The sequence below is a fragment of the Manis pentadactyla genome, chromosome 1 (assembly GCF_030020395.1).
Source record: "Manis pentadactyla isolate mManPen7 chromosome 1, mManPen7.hap1, whole genome shotgun sequence".
NCBI lineage: Eukaryota > Metazoa > Chordata > Mammalia > Pholidota > Manidae > Manis > Manis pentadactyla.
This window is the reverse complement of record NC_080019.1, coordinates 44759831-44772777: the sequence shown is the minus strand read 5'-3', so window position 1 is coordinate 44772777 and position 12947 is coordinate 44759831. Positions and strand designations below refer to the sequence as shown.

The window sequence follows — 12947 nt, the reverse complement described above, 5'->3', positions numbered from 1 at the left end:
TGTGGCCTCATAGACATGCCCTCAGCCTGTTTGGGGTGGCAGTCTGGGCCCAAGGTGTGATTTTCCATGACTAACTGTTGTAAAACAGAGAAAGTAATGTTTGGGGACAGTAGGTGGGACTGTTTAACACGGTCTCATTTCTGGATGTCTGGATTTGGGGGTTGATTGAACAGTAGGTATATTCTTATTTGTGCTAAAGTAAGCCAACTTTGTATTTCTTTAGAACATATGAGAATTTTCCTACAAAGGGATATGGAAATGGAACAAGACCTTTTATTGGCCAACGTTGAGTTGGGGCTGAGTGGATTGAGAGTGGCTTTGGTGGGGTTTGCATCTTGGTAAATTGTGTCCCCCAACCCCTGTGTGGAGAGGGGTTGGCTGCCAAGTGGAAAGAGGAGATAGGGTGGTGGTGCTGGCGAAAGCCGAACTGCCCAGGTTGGCTGAGAAGTGACCACAGAAGACAGATAGGGACCATCCAAACATCACCACGCCCGCCACGGCCTCCGCACTTGTCACCGAGGAGGACGGGCCCTGAGTCTCCCCATTCTTCCTCTTCCTCCTTCATAGTTTTGAGAGGTCTTCTCCAGTCTTTATTACCAAGGCTGAAGCCGAATTAATTAGTCCCATGCTGAGTAATGATGAAGACCTCCCCTGATATCTGTAACTGGCTCGTTCTTCCTGATCTTCAGGGAGGCAAGGCAGGATAACAGAGAGCCAGGCAGACCTTGATTCAAATCTCAGCTGGACTGCTTTTTCATTTATGACCCTGGGCATGTCTGAGGTCAGTGTAAAATGGCGATAATAATGAGGCCTCCATGTGTAAAATGGGGACAATAATGTCTACCCTGCAATGCTCCAGTGAGGAGTGAACACAATAGAGATGGCAGTAATAGTGGTGGTGATCATCTGAGTGATGTTTGCTCCCAATACCAACCAAGTCTCCAACACCAGCTGGTGTCCAACAATTCAATTCAGATACTAACCATCTGGGGTCAGTGTCAGGTCCCACAGGTTAAACGGTTCAGTCCCACAAGACTGCCCCAACTTCAGATGCCAATTGTAAGTCTTGGGCCTCCTGTACTTCTGACCACATGGCAATGAATCTGGAGCTGTATGACTGTATTTTGATGACTTGCTTGTCTCACAGAACTCAGGGAAACACTATTTACATTTTCTGGTTTATTATTATAAGGAAAAAATGAACAGCCAGATGAAGAGGTATATATAGGGTGAGACCCAGGAAGGTCTCAAGCACAGGAACTTATGTCCCTGTAGAGTTGGGCATACACCACCCTCCTGGCACACAGGTGTGTTCACCAACCTGCAAACTCGCCAAATCTCATTGTTGGAGAGTTTTTATAACTAATCTCCAGCTCCCCTACACTTCCTGGAGGTAGGGGGTGGGCTAAAAGTTCCCTACCTCAATTCACTGGTCTTTCTGGTGACCAGCCCCCATCCTGAAGCTATCTAGGGGTTCCCCTGAGTCACCTTACTAGCATAAACTCAGGTATGGTCAAAGGGGCTTATTATGAATAAAAAAAGATACTCCTATCTGTCAGGAAAATCCAAAGGTTTTAGGAACTGCCAGGAATGGGGACAAAGACCAAATACATTTTTCTTATACCAAATGTCATCATCATCATCTCTGAGAGAGAGACACTGGGTCATTGCTTTATGGGATCAAAATGACAGCCATATTTGCCTAGGGGAAGCCCTGGATGTTCTGCATCACCCCACCCCCACGGGAGAGGGTGTCTGAGATCCTGCCAGAGCCCAGCATGCAGCAGAGCAAATCACAAGACGCCTCTGAGGACTGACAGACGGAGCAGGTGCTCCCTTTCTGGGGTTCATCATCAGCTTGGTGCCCTCTGGCTTCCTGCATGTTGCTCTCTCCTCCCTGACTTGCCCTCACCCCTACCCTGACTCTAGGCCCTTTGGCTTGGTCCAGACAGTTGCCCCAAGCAGAGCATGTCGCCTGGCGCTGGTTTCTAGGCTCCCAGGCCGGCACCTTGCTCTCCAGTGGTGTTCCCAGGCCTCCTGAAGTGGATGGCAAGGGCGGACGCTGGGCCTCCGTTCTGGGTCTTCCCCACACAGGCTCTTTCAGGACCTGGACGCATTTTGCATCCTGAGAGAGGCACCGGTGTGATTCATCATCCTGAGTGACTCAGCCCAGGGGGCCCCGAGGCCTTCCTCTCCTGCAACTTTGCCACCACCCAGAGATTTAAGGAGATGATTCAAACCCCTGGTCCCACAACCCATGAGGGTCTGGAGCCCTTCCTAGGACAGGACGAACCCCAGGCAGCTGACTCCTCCTGTACCTCCTGCCATGAGTACTGCTTTGATTTGCCCCACACCCAACCTGAACTCAAAGCTCAGCCCCTTCCCCTAGGACCACCAAGCATTCCCTGGAAGGTGGGGGGGTCACGAAGGGCACCTCTCACACCCCGCTGTGGCCTCCTGCTGCTTCCTGCTTCACTTCTCTACCCGCCCCCTCCCTTTCCTTCCTTCCACAGCAACAAATGGGTTTTTCCTCTTGTCCCATGCACAGCGAGTCCTCCCACACCCGGCCGTCCTTAGATCTCACCTTGCCGTGGCACTTACCAAGGCATTAGATCAAACCAAGTTTCCTTCCCAAGAGGAAAAAGAGAGCACCCTCTCCAGCTCGCTGCCCTGCGGGTGGCGGGGCCTCCCTGCGGCCCACCCTGCCTTCTCTCTCCTCCACTTCCTGGCAGCTCCCAGTCTCTTCCAGACCACCTTCCCCTTCTGCTCTTAGCCCTTTCCTGTCTTTCTCCCCACAGCAAGACCCTCCCTGCCCCCTCCAGAGGTCTCTGCCACCTCTGTGTCTGGGCCTCTCCTTCCTTGACCCCTCTGTCCTTGATACACACAGCAGATCACATCCTCACATAGGTAAGGGCTGGGGTGGGTCAACATTTCTACTTAATTCCTGCCCTGCAGGCTGTAACCCCTTCCTTCTGAAGAAAGCTCCTGGAGCAGGTGAGTGGCAAGTGCTGTTATGGGAATCCTCTGACACTCTAAAATGCCGTGTGTGTTATGTGTGTGTGTACGCAGAGGACGGGAGGCAGGGCTCCTCAGAACTGATCTGACGTTGCACTTGAGATTTCCACTTCAGGCACCCAGTGAAAATAAACGCATAAGGGAAAAGCCTCCCTCTTCCGCGACTTTGATTCAGGCTTGCAAGGGAAGGTTGCCTACCAGGAGCCCTGGAGACAGCCAGTGAGGGGCGCTCACCCCAGAGGGAAGGAATCCCCAGTGCCTTCCTGCTTGAGGAAAGCGGAGTCGGAGGGGTGGTCCAGGCAGCCCGAAGGCCAGCGGCATGTGGCTCCGTTGCCCCAGGCCAGAGTCCAGGAGCAGGGCGTACACTGAGCAGGGGGTACTGGCGGAGACCTGTGGCCCGGGGTGTGAGTGAACAGCCCCTGGGGTGCAGGGCAGGCCGGCCAGAGGGGCCGGGCAGAAGGCCCATCACCGCGGGAGAAGCAGCAGAGCGGAGCAGGCGGCGGGCGGGAGGGCTGCCGCCAGCACGTGGCTCTGGGGTCAGGCGGCCTGCGAGCGCGCCTGGCGGGAGCAGGCACCGTCCACACCCCTCAGAGAACTGGTATCCCCGCAGGTCCATGACCGCCTAGATCGCTACTGCTGCGGCTTTGAGCCCGAGCCCTCCGACCCGTGTGTTGAAGAGAGGCTCCGAGAGAAATGCCAGAACCCAGGAGAGCTGCGACTGGTCCACATCCTGGTGCGTCCCCCTGTCACCCGAGACCCAGGCCTTCCTGTCTCCGTCACAAGATGCTGTTAGTGTCAGAGATCTTCTGGCACCGGGGTTTCCCAGTGTGGTTCTTTGAGGCAGCAGAACCCTTTAGTAATGTTTCCAGGAAGCCAGGATACCTAAAATTGATGAAAGTGGGGCTTTGAGAAAGCTGTTGACGTGGGTGCGGGGTGGGGGCTGGAGCCATTTTCACCAATTCCACTGTCCCCGAGACTCCAGGGAACCCCTGGGGCTCCCGGAAGCAGTGCATGAGAATGATGTGTCCAGCCAGCTGTCCTCACCATGCCAGTAAATGTGGAGCGTGGTCTGCAGCAAGGAAGGGAGCTTCCAGGGCCACGTGGTTGGTGGCAGTGGCAGTGATCCCTCTCTGGACCCTTATGGCTCCAGGCCGCTGCTGATCAGAGAAACACTGTGCTGCCTCCTGTTCAACTGAGAGCCCAAGCGATGTGCAGGGCCATCAGAGAGAATGGCTGGTGTGGCAGAACAGCCCTCTCTCCTGCACAAGGTGCCACACAAGAAGATGGGGAAGCGCTTCTCCGTCTTCTCCGGGGGGCCCAGGGTCCCCACCGCCTCACCCTAGCCGGTGCTCTGGGAGGCTAGCTCTCAGCATGGCGGCCCGGGATGAGTTTCAGGCAGGCTTCAGCTGGTGGTGGCAATTCTCCAGCCCTTGCCTCCAGAGCCATTACTGCTTTCCCTGGTAAAAGGCAAATACCCCTGGGAGACTTAAGGCTTTTACATCCATCACTTACTTCTGGCAGCAGCCATTTCACAGATCCCGTAGGACAGTTACTGGAGAAGGGTATCATCATGCTTTAAGAAGTAGACGATACCTGATGTGTGTGGAGGTGAGGTGGGAGAAATGGCAGAGAGTGGGGAAGCTGGGGTCCTGGAGACCAAGCCAGCTTAGCTTGCTGGAGAGAATTATGGGAAGTTACCGTGGAATCTTGGAGAACGTAGTGGAATAGCATGTGTACATAGGGGTAGGAGTAGGGAGCTGGAAGAGATGGCCTCCCGTTCACGATCACACCATATTTCTAAGGGGTGAGAGAATTCCCTGTTGCTGATTTTAGTTTTGAGGAGGTTTAGGAAGCACCAAACTCTTCTCCTATGGGGATGGAGTGTCAGTACTACGTGAGGAGGGAGGTCGGTGCTGCATGCTCTCGGTGATGCTCAGGGGAATGCCCAGGCGTGGGGCACAGGCTTAGCATGCATCTGAGTGTGCGTATGCGTGATGCACCCTGAAGCAGCAGCCCAGATCAGCAGGCTACCTCTGCACCTGCCAATTCCCCCAGGCCCTCACCCCTGGAACCACCAGAAGAGAAATCAGTCCCTCTGCCTTGCAATGTCATAGGATGGTGCTGTGGCTTGGTGCTATGGGTCCAGGTTTGAACCAGCCAGCTTCTCATTAGCGGTGTGACTATGTTCAAATTACCAAACTTCTTTGTGCCTCTGTTTCTGTAAAATGGGTTTAACACTAGTGGGACCCCTCTCAGGCTGTTGGGAGGGTCACCAAGGTGGTGCCTGGAGGTGCTAAGCATAGCACCAGCATACAGGGAGCTAACTGCCCAGTGCTCAGGGACCATCTGGGCAAGTATCAGGATGGATTGTGGGACTGACAACTCAGGGCTCCCAAGGCCCTTGAGCCCTGATGGAGTCCATGGGCAGCAGCTGGGCTGTACCTGTACCCACCTCTCTCTCCATCTTCTTGCCTGAGGTCCGGAACAGCGATCCTTCCCATCTGGTCTACATCGATAATGCTGGCAACCTTCAGCACCCTGAGGACAAGCTGAACTTTCGGCTGCTGGAAGGCATAGACGGGTGAGGGTCAAGGGGGTGGGTAGAGGTTCAGGGATTGAGGCTTGATGGTCCTGTTGTAGATCATGGGACTCAGTGGCTCTGAGAAGTCGGTAGCCCATAAGACAAAAGTTGTTGGCTCTGAGCCTCAGGAGTGATGGAGTGCCCTGGGGAAGCTGAGAGGGGATACAGCCAGCAGGCCTTTCAACTCCTGGATGGAGGGCCCCATCCCCAATACCGAGGGCCTCCTGGCCCCACAGAACACCAGCTGCCCAGCTGAGGTATGGGCAGGCCAGGCCTTCCCTTGCCCCCGCTGGGGGGGGCTAGCCTGGGAGCCTACCAACCCTGCTTCCTCTTGGCAGGGAGCTTACCCTTCCTAGGCTCTTTCTGGTCTTTCCAAGCAGAGCAGCAGGCATTTCCCCCAGGATGGCACAGTTGACTCTCCTGGCTTCTCTGTGGGATGGGCCCCATCTGACAGCTCTCTCCCTTGCCTGCTTTCACACCAGAGGAGGAAGGGTCTCCTGATGACCCCGCAGGCTGACTCTGCCAGGGTCCCCAGGTACACACATTCTGGCCATCTGGATTCCCCTTTCGTGGGAACTCTGAGATCACTTCTGCTTTTCCTTTTGTTATGGGGCTCGGGGGACCTCCTCCAGGTTTCCTGAGTCTGTTGTGAAGATTCTTGCATCAGGGTGTCTACAGAATATGCTGCTCAAGTCGCTGCAGATGGACCCGGTGTTCTGGGAAAGCCAAGGCGGGCAACAGGGGCTGAAGCAGGCTCTTCAGACCCTGGAGCGGCGGGCACAAGTCCTACTAGGATACATCCGGAAGCATAACCTGACGCTCTTCAGGGACGGAGACCTGTGAGCTGCGCCGCTGCCCAGGCGGGGCGCTCCCCTCACTCGTGGGGCGCGTCACAACACAGCCTGAGTGGGTTGCCACCCATCCTGATGGTCACATTTCCTGGGGTTCACCCATCATCAAGACAAATGGGACAAGCCAGAAACCAGAAGGGCACCGTGAAGGTCATGGCATGTGTCATCTGCTTGGAATGGTGAAGGTGGTTGTGGATTTTCAGTATCACCACATTCCTTTCTAACTTCTCAGTTCTGGCTATTACTCCCTTGCACCAATAAATGCATTCAAGAATGTTCTACGAACTGCTTCAGATAACTGTAAAATTGTGCATCCCACCTGCATATGCAGAGCTGGACAACTGTGTGTGTGTGTGTGTGTGTGTGTGTGTGTGTGTGTGTGTGTACATATAAGTGGCATGTATGCATGCCCACCCACATACACGAGATGAGCCTGATAAAGGATCTTTATAGAATTGTACCTCTGGTTCAGAACTGCTCTGGCTGAAAGTAGACTCAGGTCTAAGAAATGAAACACTATAAGCATTTTGTCTTTAACAGCTTTAAATGTTCAATTCTTATTCAGTTACTTTTTTTTAAGAGTTAGAAAAGCAATACCTGACACTAAAAACAAATTCATAAATAATAGTCATATGAAGATAAAGTGAAAATCCCAGTAACTCGTAGAGATGTGTGTGTATTTTATTCACATTCACACTACATGCAAATTAAAACATGAAAGTAGGATCATCTGTTTGTCAAATCACTATTTTTACACTACTGTATTTAGTATATGCTGTATCAGCCATCTGGATTGACTCAATTCTTATTGATGACTGTGTGGAATTCCAAAGCAGGGAGGTGTCATATTTAATATAGCTACTCTTGTTATGAACAGTTAGGTGGCTCCAACTTTTCACCAATTATAAACAGTGCTGCCATGAACATCTCTGCATGATGTGCAAGTATTTCTGCTGGCTAGATTTTCTTGCATCACAGGGTATATATTCTTTATTTTGAGAGAAACTGCCAAATTGCCCTTCCAAACGGTGGTGTCAATTTATACCCCTACCAAGAGGGGAGGGGACTGTTTTCCCTATACCTCACCAACACTTGCTACAGACTTTCTGCTTTTATTCATCTGATAGGGAAACCTGTTTTTAAAACTGCATTTCCTTAATAGCTGATGATGTTATCTTTCCACTCATTTACTAATCATTTGTATTTTACTTTCTGTGAAGTTTTTTTCATTTTAGTCGTTTGTTCTTTCTTTGTTAATTTGTTAGAGATCTTAGACTCTAATTACTGTAATCAATCTTTTCCCTATTAGTTGTGTTGCAAATCTTTTCTTCCAGCCTATCATTTGTTTCTTGACTTTGTTTATGGAAGTTTTTTGCTAAGTGCCAAATTTTAATTTTTTAATTTCCATATAGTCAAATGTTTATCTTTCCCTTCAAATCTGAGTTTCATGCCTTCTTAGACAGGCTGTCACTATTTCAGGATTATTGAAATAATCTCCTGTTTTAATCTAGTATTTATATATTTCATTTACATTCACTGTAAATCCACATAAAATTTATATTTAAGAATGGTGTAAGGATCTAACTGAAGTTTTATTTTTCCCCAAATTGATAGTCAGCTGCCGGAGTCCAGCTCCTGCGGAGGGTGTGAAACCCGAAAGGATGAGATGAAGTCGGCGCATGGAGAGACAGGACACAGAGTCAGATGGAGGTGGTCTCTCGACAAAGTGCCGATGACAGCTTTATTTATACCATTTTGCACAAGGATATGATTTTTTATTGTTCTGTTGATTAATTGGTATAGGCAGTTGATTAATGGGTATAGGCAAGCTTTTTTTTCTTCTTTCTAATCTATTCATGGTTGGTCAAGTGTTAGACAGGTGATCGTTTTCTGTTCCTTGACTGAAACTTTTCCTAGCAACATGTACTCTATCATGTTTTACGTTTCTAAGCAATGCAGTTTCTAAGTAGTGCATGTGACCGCAGAAGCGTGCAGTATGTAGCAGTGACTATGGAGTCTACCAGTTCAGGGTGAAATACAGGTCACCTACTGCTACAGTTACCTAGGCAGGTATCATCATCTATATTTTTAATGCAATGGGTACATTTTATCCCCTCATAATATTTATTCTATTGTAGGTAGATGCAAGATAAAGATAAAAAGCATGATTTAGTGCTATAAGAAGGCAAGTGTAGATGATCAGGTCCGTGCCTATAGACTAGGTATTAATCCAAGCTAGACAAGGGCAACAAAACATCCACTGGTGCAGACAATTTCTTTCAACACTTGGGGGGTGAGGTTCTAAGCCTCAACTCTGTTGGCCCCCATTTTCTCACCTGATAGCCCCCCTGCAACTGTGCCTGGCTTAGGTTGTTCCTCCCTTGAGGAATCTTACCTGTCTCTGGCTAACCAGCCATCTTCTGGGGCCATACAGGGAGATGTAAAGCTGGTGAGAAAGAAGCAATATTCTTCATAAAGGTTAGCTTTTCACTTCTTTGCAGATTTATGCTCCGTGGCTTCCAGGCCCAGCACTTGTGTTGAGGTATCTTTACCACTTGGAAGAATTATGGTACTTGGTAATTTACGTATAGGCACAAATTCTAGTAAAGGGCTGTAATTAGGAAGGAAGAAGAAAAACGATAGAAGTAGCAGAGGGAGGAAAACATGAGAAGATTGATCAAGTGTCAGGGTTATTCTATTCAGTAATCTCTCATAATTCTATTTCTCTAATTTTCCTATAAAACTCTTCATCACTAATCTCACTAGCATTATAAGTAAAAGGGGGGCATTCCCACTTGGGTGGAGATGGGGTGGTCAATGTTTGACTAACTGACTGCAGGTTTTGGTATTCCATGCCAAGATCGCCATCTGGCCCCTGCGTGTTCTATTCTTCAGGAGCACTGTCCTGAAAAGCTTCTGGGAAGTTTATGTTCTCTTCCTTTTCGTGCTTCTTAGCAAAGGTTAGCTTAGTCTTTGGCAAAAATGCAAGCAAAAGCAAAGCCAATAGTATAATGGAGAATAACAAAATCCAGGTGGGTAATAGGCGGAGCCAGCTGCGAAGGCTCCTGCTTTGTGGGGGTCTCCTCCAGCTGGAGCTTTGCTACACAGCTTGAGCAGCATGGCCCCCGGCAGTCAGCTGCTCCAACATCATTATTTAATAGCCTACTCTCTCTACTGATATGAAACTTTTTCTTACTGAAGTATTGTTAATATACAATCTTATATTGGTTTCAAATGTACAACACAGTGGCTTAACAGTTTACCCATATTATTAAATCCTCAGCCCCTCTAGTGTGGTTACTGTCTATCAATGTAGAAAGATGTTACAGAATCACTGACTATGAAAACCTTAAACTAAACTCTCTTATGTGCCCAGGTCCATCTGTGAACTCTCTTCTGTTCCACTGATACATTTTTTTCAGTCTCTGCATCGATGTGACACTGTTTTAAAGTTATTTTATTATTTTGCTATATGGTAGGGCAAGTTCTCATCCTTTTATTCTACTTTAATTCTTTCTTTTTTTAGTTTTTTTTTTCTTTAATAGTGTCATTCTATGAAGCTGCCATCCCTCATCCCAACCATTGTCTTCAGAATCCCATTACTGTTTCCGCTGGGATTGAAATGGATTTATAGGTTAATTAGTAGGTATCTGACTTATTGGCAATATTGAGTGCTCTCATTTAGGGAGGAACATGGTTTATCAATCTGCTTATTTTTATTTTTTGATAACTTCCAGTAATATTTTAAAGTTTTCTTTAAAAGATAAGCTCATTTTAAAGATAGTTTATAATTTTTACTTTTACTGAGAATGAGTTATTTTTCTTGATTATTTTTTTCTCAATAGATTTTTCAATGTATATCTTAGAGTTTTACGTAGAAAATAATCTTTTCAAGTAGTGACGATTTTGCATTTTTATTTCACAAATATGTGTACACATCTGTATGTGTATGAATAACCTCAATTATTTTTTTGGTTGGGATCTCTGGAGGGAAGTTGAATAATAGCAGTAACAGCAAGTACCTTCACCTTAATCCTGGTTTAACGAGAACACCTCTAGAGTTTCACCATTGAATATTATCAGGTCTCTTTAGGGGGTATGAATGGGAGAATGAGGGAGGGTCCCGAGGGACGTGAGGGAATGTGTAAGGACGCCCCCACGTGGTGGAAGATGTCCCTTCCCAGAAGGGGGGTGGGGCAGTGGGGGATTGCCAGAAAGGAGTGAGTGAAAGTAACATGGCCCAAGGAACAACATAAAGGAGGGGTTTGGGCTGGTGTTTCTACTAAGCCGTTCATCCCAACAACTGACAGAGAGGAGGGGAGCAAAGGTCCCGAATATTCAGTAAGCACAGAGAGGTTGGCCCCCATGTCAACCAGAAAAGAACCCTGCCTTCTGGCCACCACCACTGTTACCTGTGGATCCGCTGGTGTCGTCCTGGAGGGGGCAGTGTCAATGGGTCACTGAAGACAAGGCCTGAGGGCCACCACGTCCTCTCTAGGTGTGTCCAGTCTCCTGGAGGGAGAGAACTCAAGGGAGGGGCTGACTTCCCTAGGGGGAAATCCATTTTCCAGCGACCCCATTTTCTGCTATTCGGACATGGCTTTGCAGGAAGGCCTGGAATTAGGGCATTTTGCCCAGTGGCTGGGATTGCCACAGTGAAAACACTTGCTAGGCGGGTATGGGGTGGAGCCTTTGCAGGCTTGTCAGCGGGAGGTCAAACTAGGGAGGCCAGAATCTGATACTCTGTTTTAGCCTCTTTTTCTTTCTGAGTTTTTTGTTCTTCATTCCAGTTGTTGAAACCTTTAAAGACAAGGTCTACAAGCTCTTTTTGGGGTGTTTGGGGTCCATTTTCTAATTTTTGGAGCTTTTTATGAATATCTGGGTAAGACTGGGAAATGAAGTGGGGGTGTAGGAGAAAAAGACACTCAGGAGGGTTAGGACTTGTGTTTGGGTATTTGACCATGGCCTCTGGAAGGCGGTTCATAAAGGGCGCTGGTCAGGCAGGACTTGCTGTTCTAGAGTCATCAAGTTGTATGTCTACTTGGGGACCGCTTAAGCTGCTGGGGCATGGTTAGCAGGGTGCTAGCAGTGCAACTCATCAGCATGATGCATTCCCTCTTGTCATCCGTGAGGGTGGATGCGAGGATGAGGTCAATGTCCCCCCAAGTGAGATCATACATTTGAGTAATGCAGAGGAACTCTTTGGGTTTTTCTGAGAAGGACCCCATCTTTCGTTCGGTATACTCTAGACCATTAGTTGAAAAGGAGATGCAAACATGAAGGGGCCTTTCAGTGCCTGCTGCCTACCGGAGGGGCGGGAGAGGCCGAGGAGCGGCCTGGGGGTGCTGGGAGGGAGGAGAGAGGGCAGGAACGTGTCTGGGGCATGGGAAGGGCGGGTGTGGAGAGGGGGCTGGGTTAGAAGAGGCGGCCTCGCGTGGTACCAGAGAGGAGGAGGGGACGGGGTGTTCGGGGGGCCCACGGCGGGGCGGGATTCGGACTCTGCTGAGGCTGCTGGGGAGGAGGAGGAAGGGAAGACGGAGGGTCGAGCTCGTCCACGGAGGAAGGAACAGGGGTAATGAAGAAGGCGTGGACACAGGGAGCCTCGGACTGTTCATCTGTCCTCGGGAGGAAGTTACCGGGATCTCGGAGGATCTGGAAATTGAACGCGCCCTCCGCTCGCCAGCGCGGCCTGTCAGGAGTGTGTGCTGGGGCCACACGGAAGTGGAGGGAGGATCCGATTTTTTGGTTTAATGTCTCCCTTTAATTCCAACTGGGAAAGACTCCATAGGGGACCGCCGAGGGGGGTGTCTCCTAGTGTCTGGGGGAGAACTGCCCATCGAGGGAGGGCGAGGAAAGTGGCCGAGTTGGGAAACAGGCCGCTGGGATGTCTCCCTGCGACCGGCTCCCCCACCTCCCCCAGAGTCCGCAGGCTCCTGGAGCACACGGGCTTGTCCCGTGCGCTGAGAGGGGCCAGCCCCCAGTCAGAGTGCAGGCGCCCCCCTTTGTCCCGGTGTTCTCGAATGCAGTACACGGAGGGCGGGCGAGGACAAAAGGTAAAACACAGAAGGGAAGGGGGACGGTGGGTCGGCCTTCTCTGGGTGCCAAGAAAAACCCGACGAGGCCAGAGTCACCCTCCTGGGAATGGCGATGGATTAGTGCCTGATGGTGGGTGTGCAAATTGAGGTCTGGCAGGGTGGTCCCCAACTGGAGTTCACGGGGTGAGGGGTGCGGGGTGCAGCCGGGAGGGAAACGGGACGTGACGCAGGAGGCCCTCGGGATCTGGGAGTTGACCTGGGACGAGCTGCCACTGCCCACTGGCTCCCAGGCTGCAGAACTGCCCCTGCTCCCGGCTCCCACTCCCGGATTTCAGCCCCAGATGAAAGGAAGAGAAGGGACGCGAACTCAACAGTCCAAACCTGAGAGGGACCCGTCTGTTCCGGCGAGCAGAACCAAGAAGGCGTCCCTTACAGGCTAAGAGGCTTTTTATGGCCAGGATTTTG

General features: G+C 50.1%; 1 protein-coding gene across 1 annotated transcript in view; it reads left to right on the top strand.

Moving 5' to 3' along the window:
- The window catches only part of GASK1A (golgi associated kinase 1A), a 59901-nt gene extending 53169 nt beyond the window's left edge, over positions 1-6732 (top strand). Inside the window, exons 3-5 of the mRNA XM_036897145.2 lie at positions 3626-3748; positions 5493-5596; positions 6229-6732. Of these exons, the coding sequence (XP_036753040.2) occupies positions 3626-3748; positions 5493-5596; positions 6229-6439 (438 nt within the window). The 3' untranslated portion in view covers positions 6440-6732. The remainder of the gene's footprint in view (positions 1-3625; positions 3749-5492; positions 5597-6228) is intronic.
- Positions 6733-12947: the final 6215 nt, after the last annotated feature.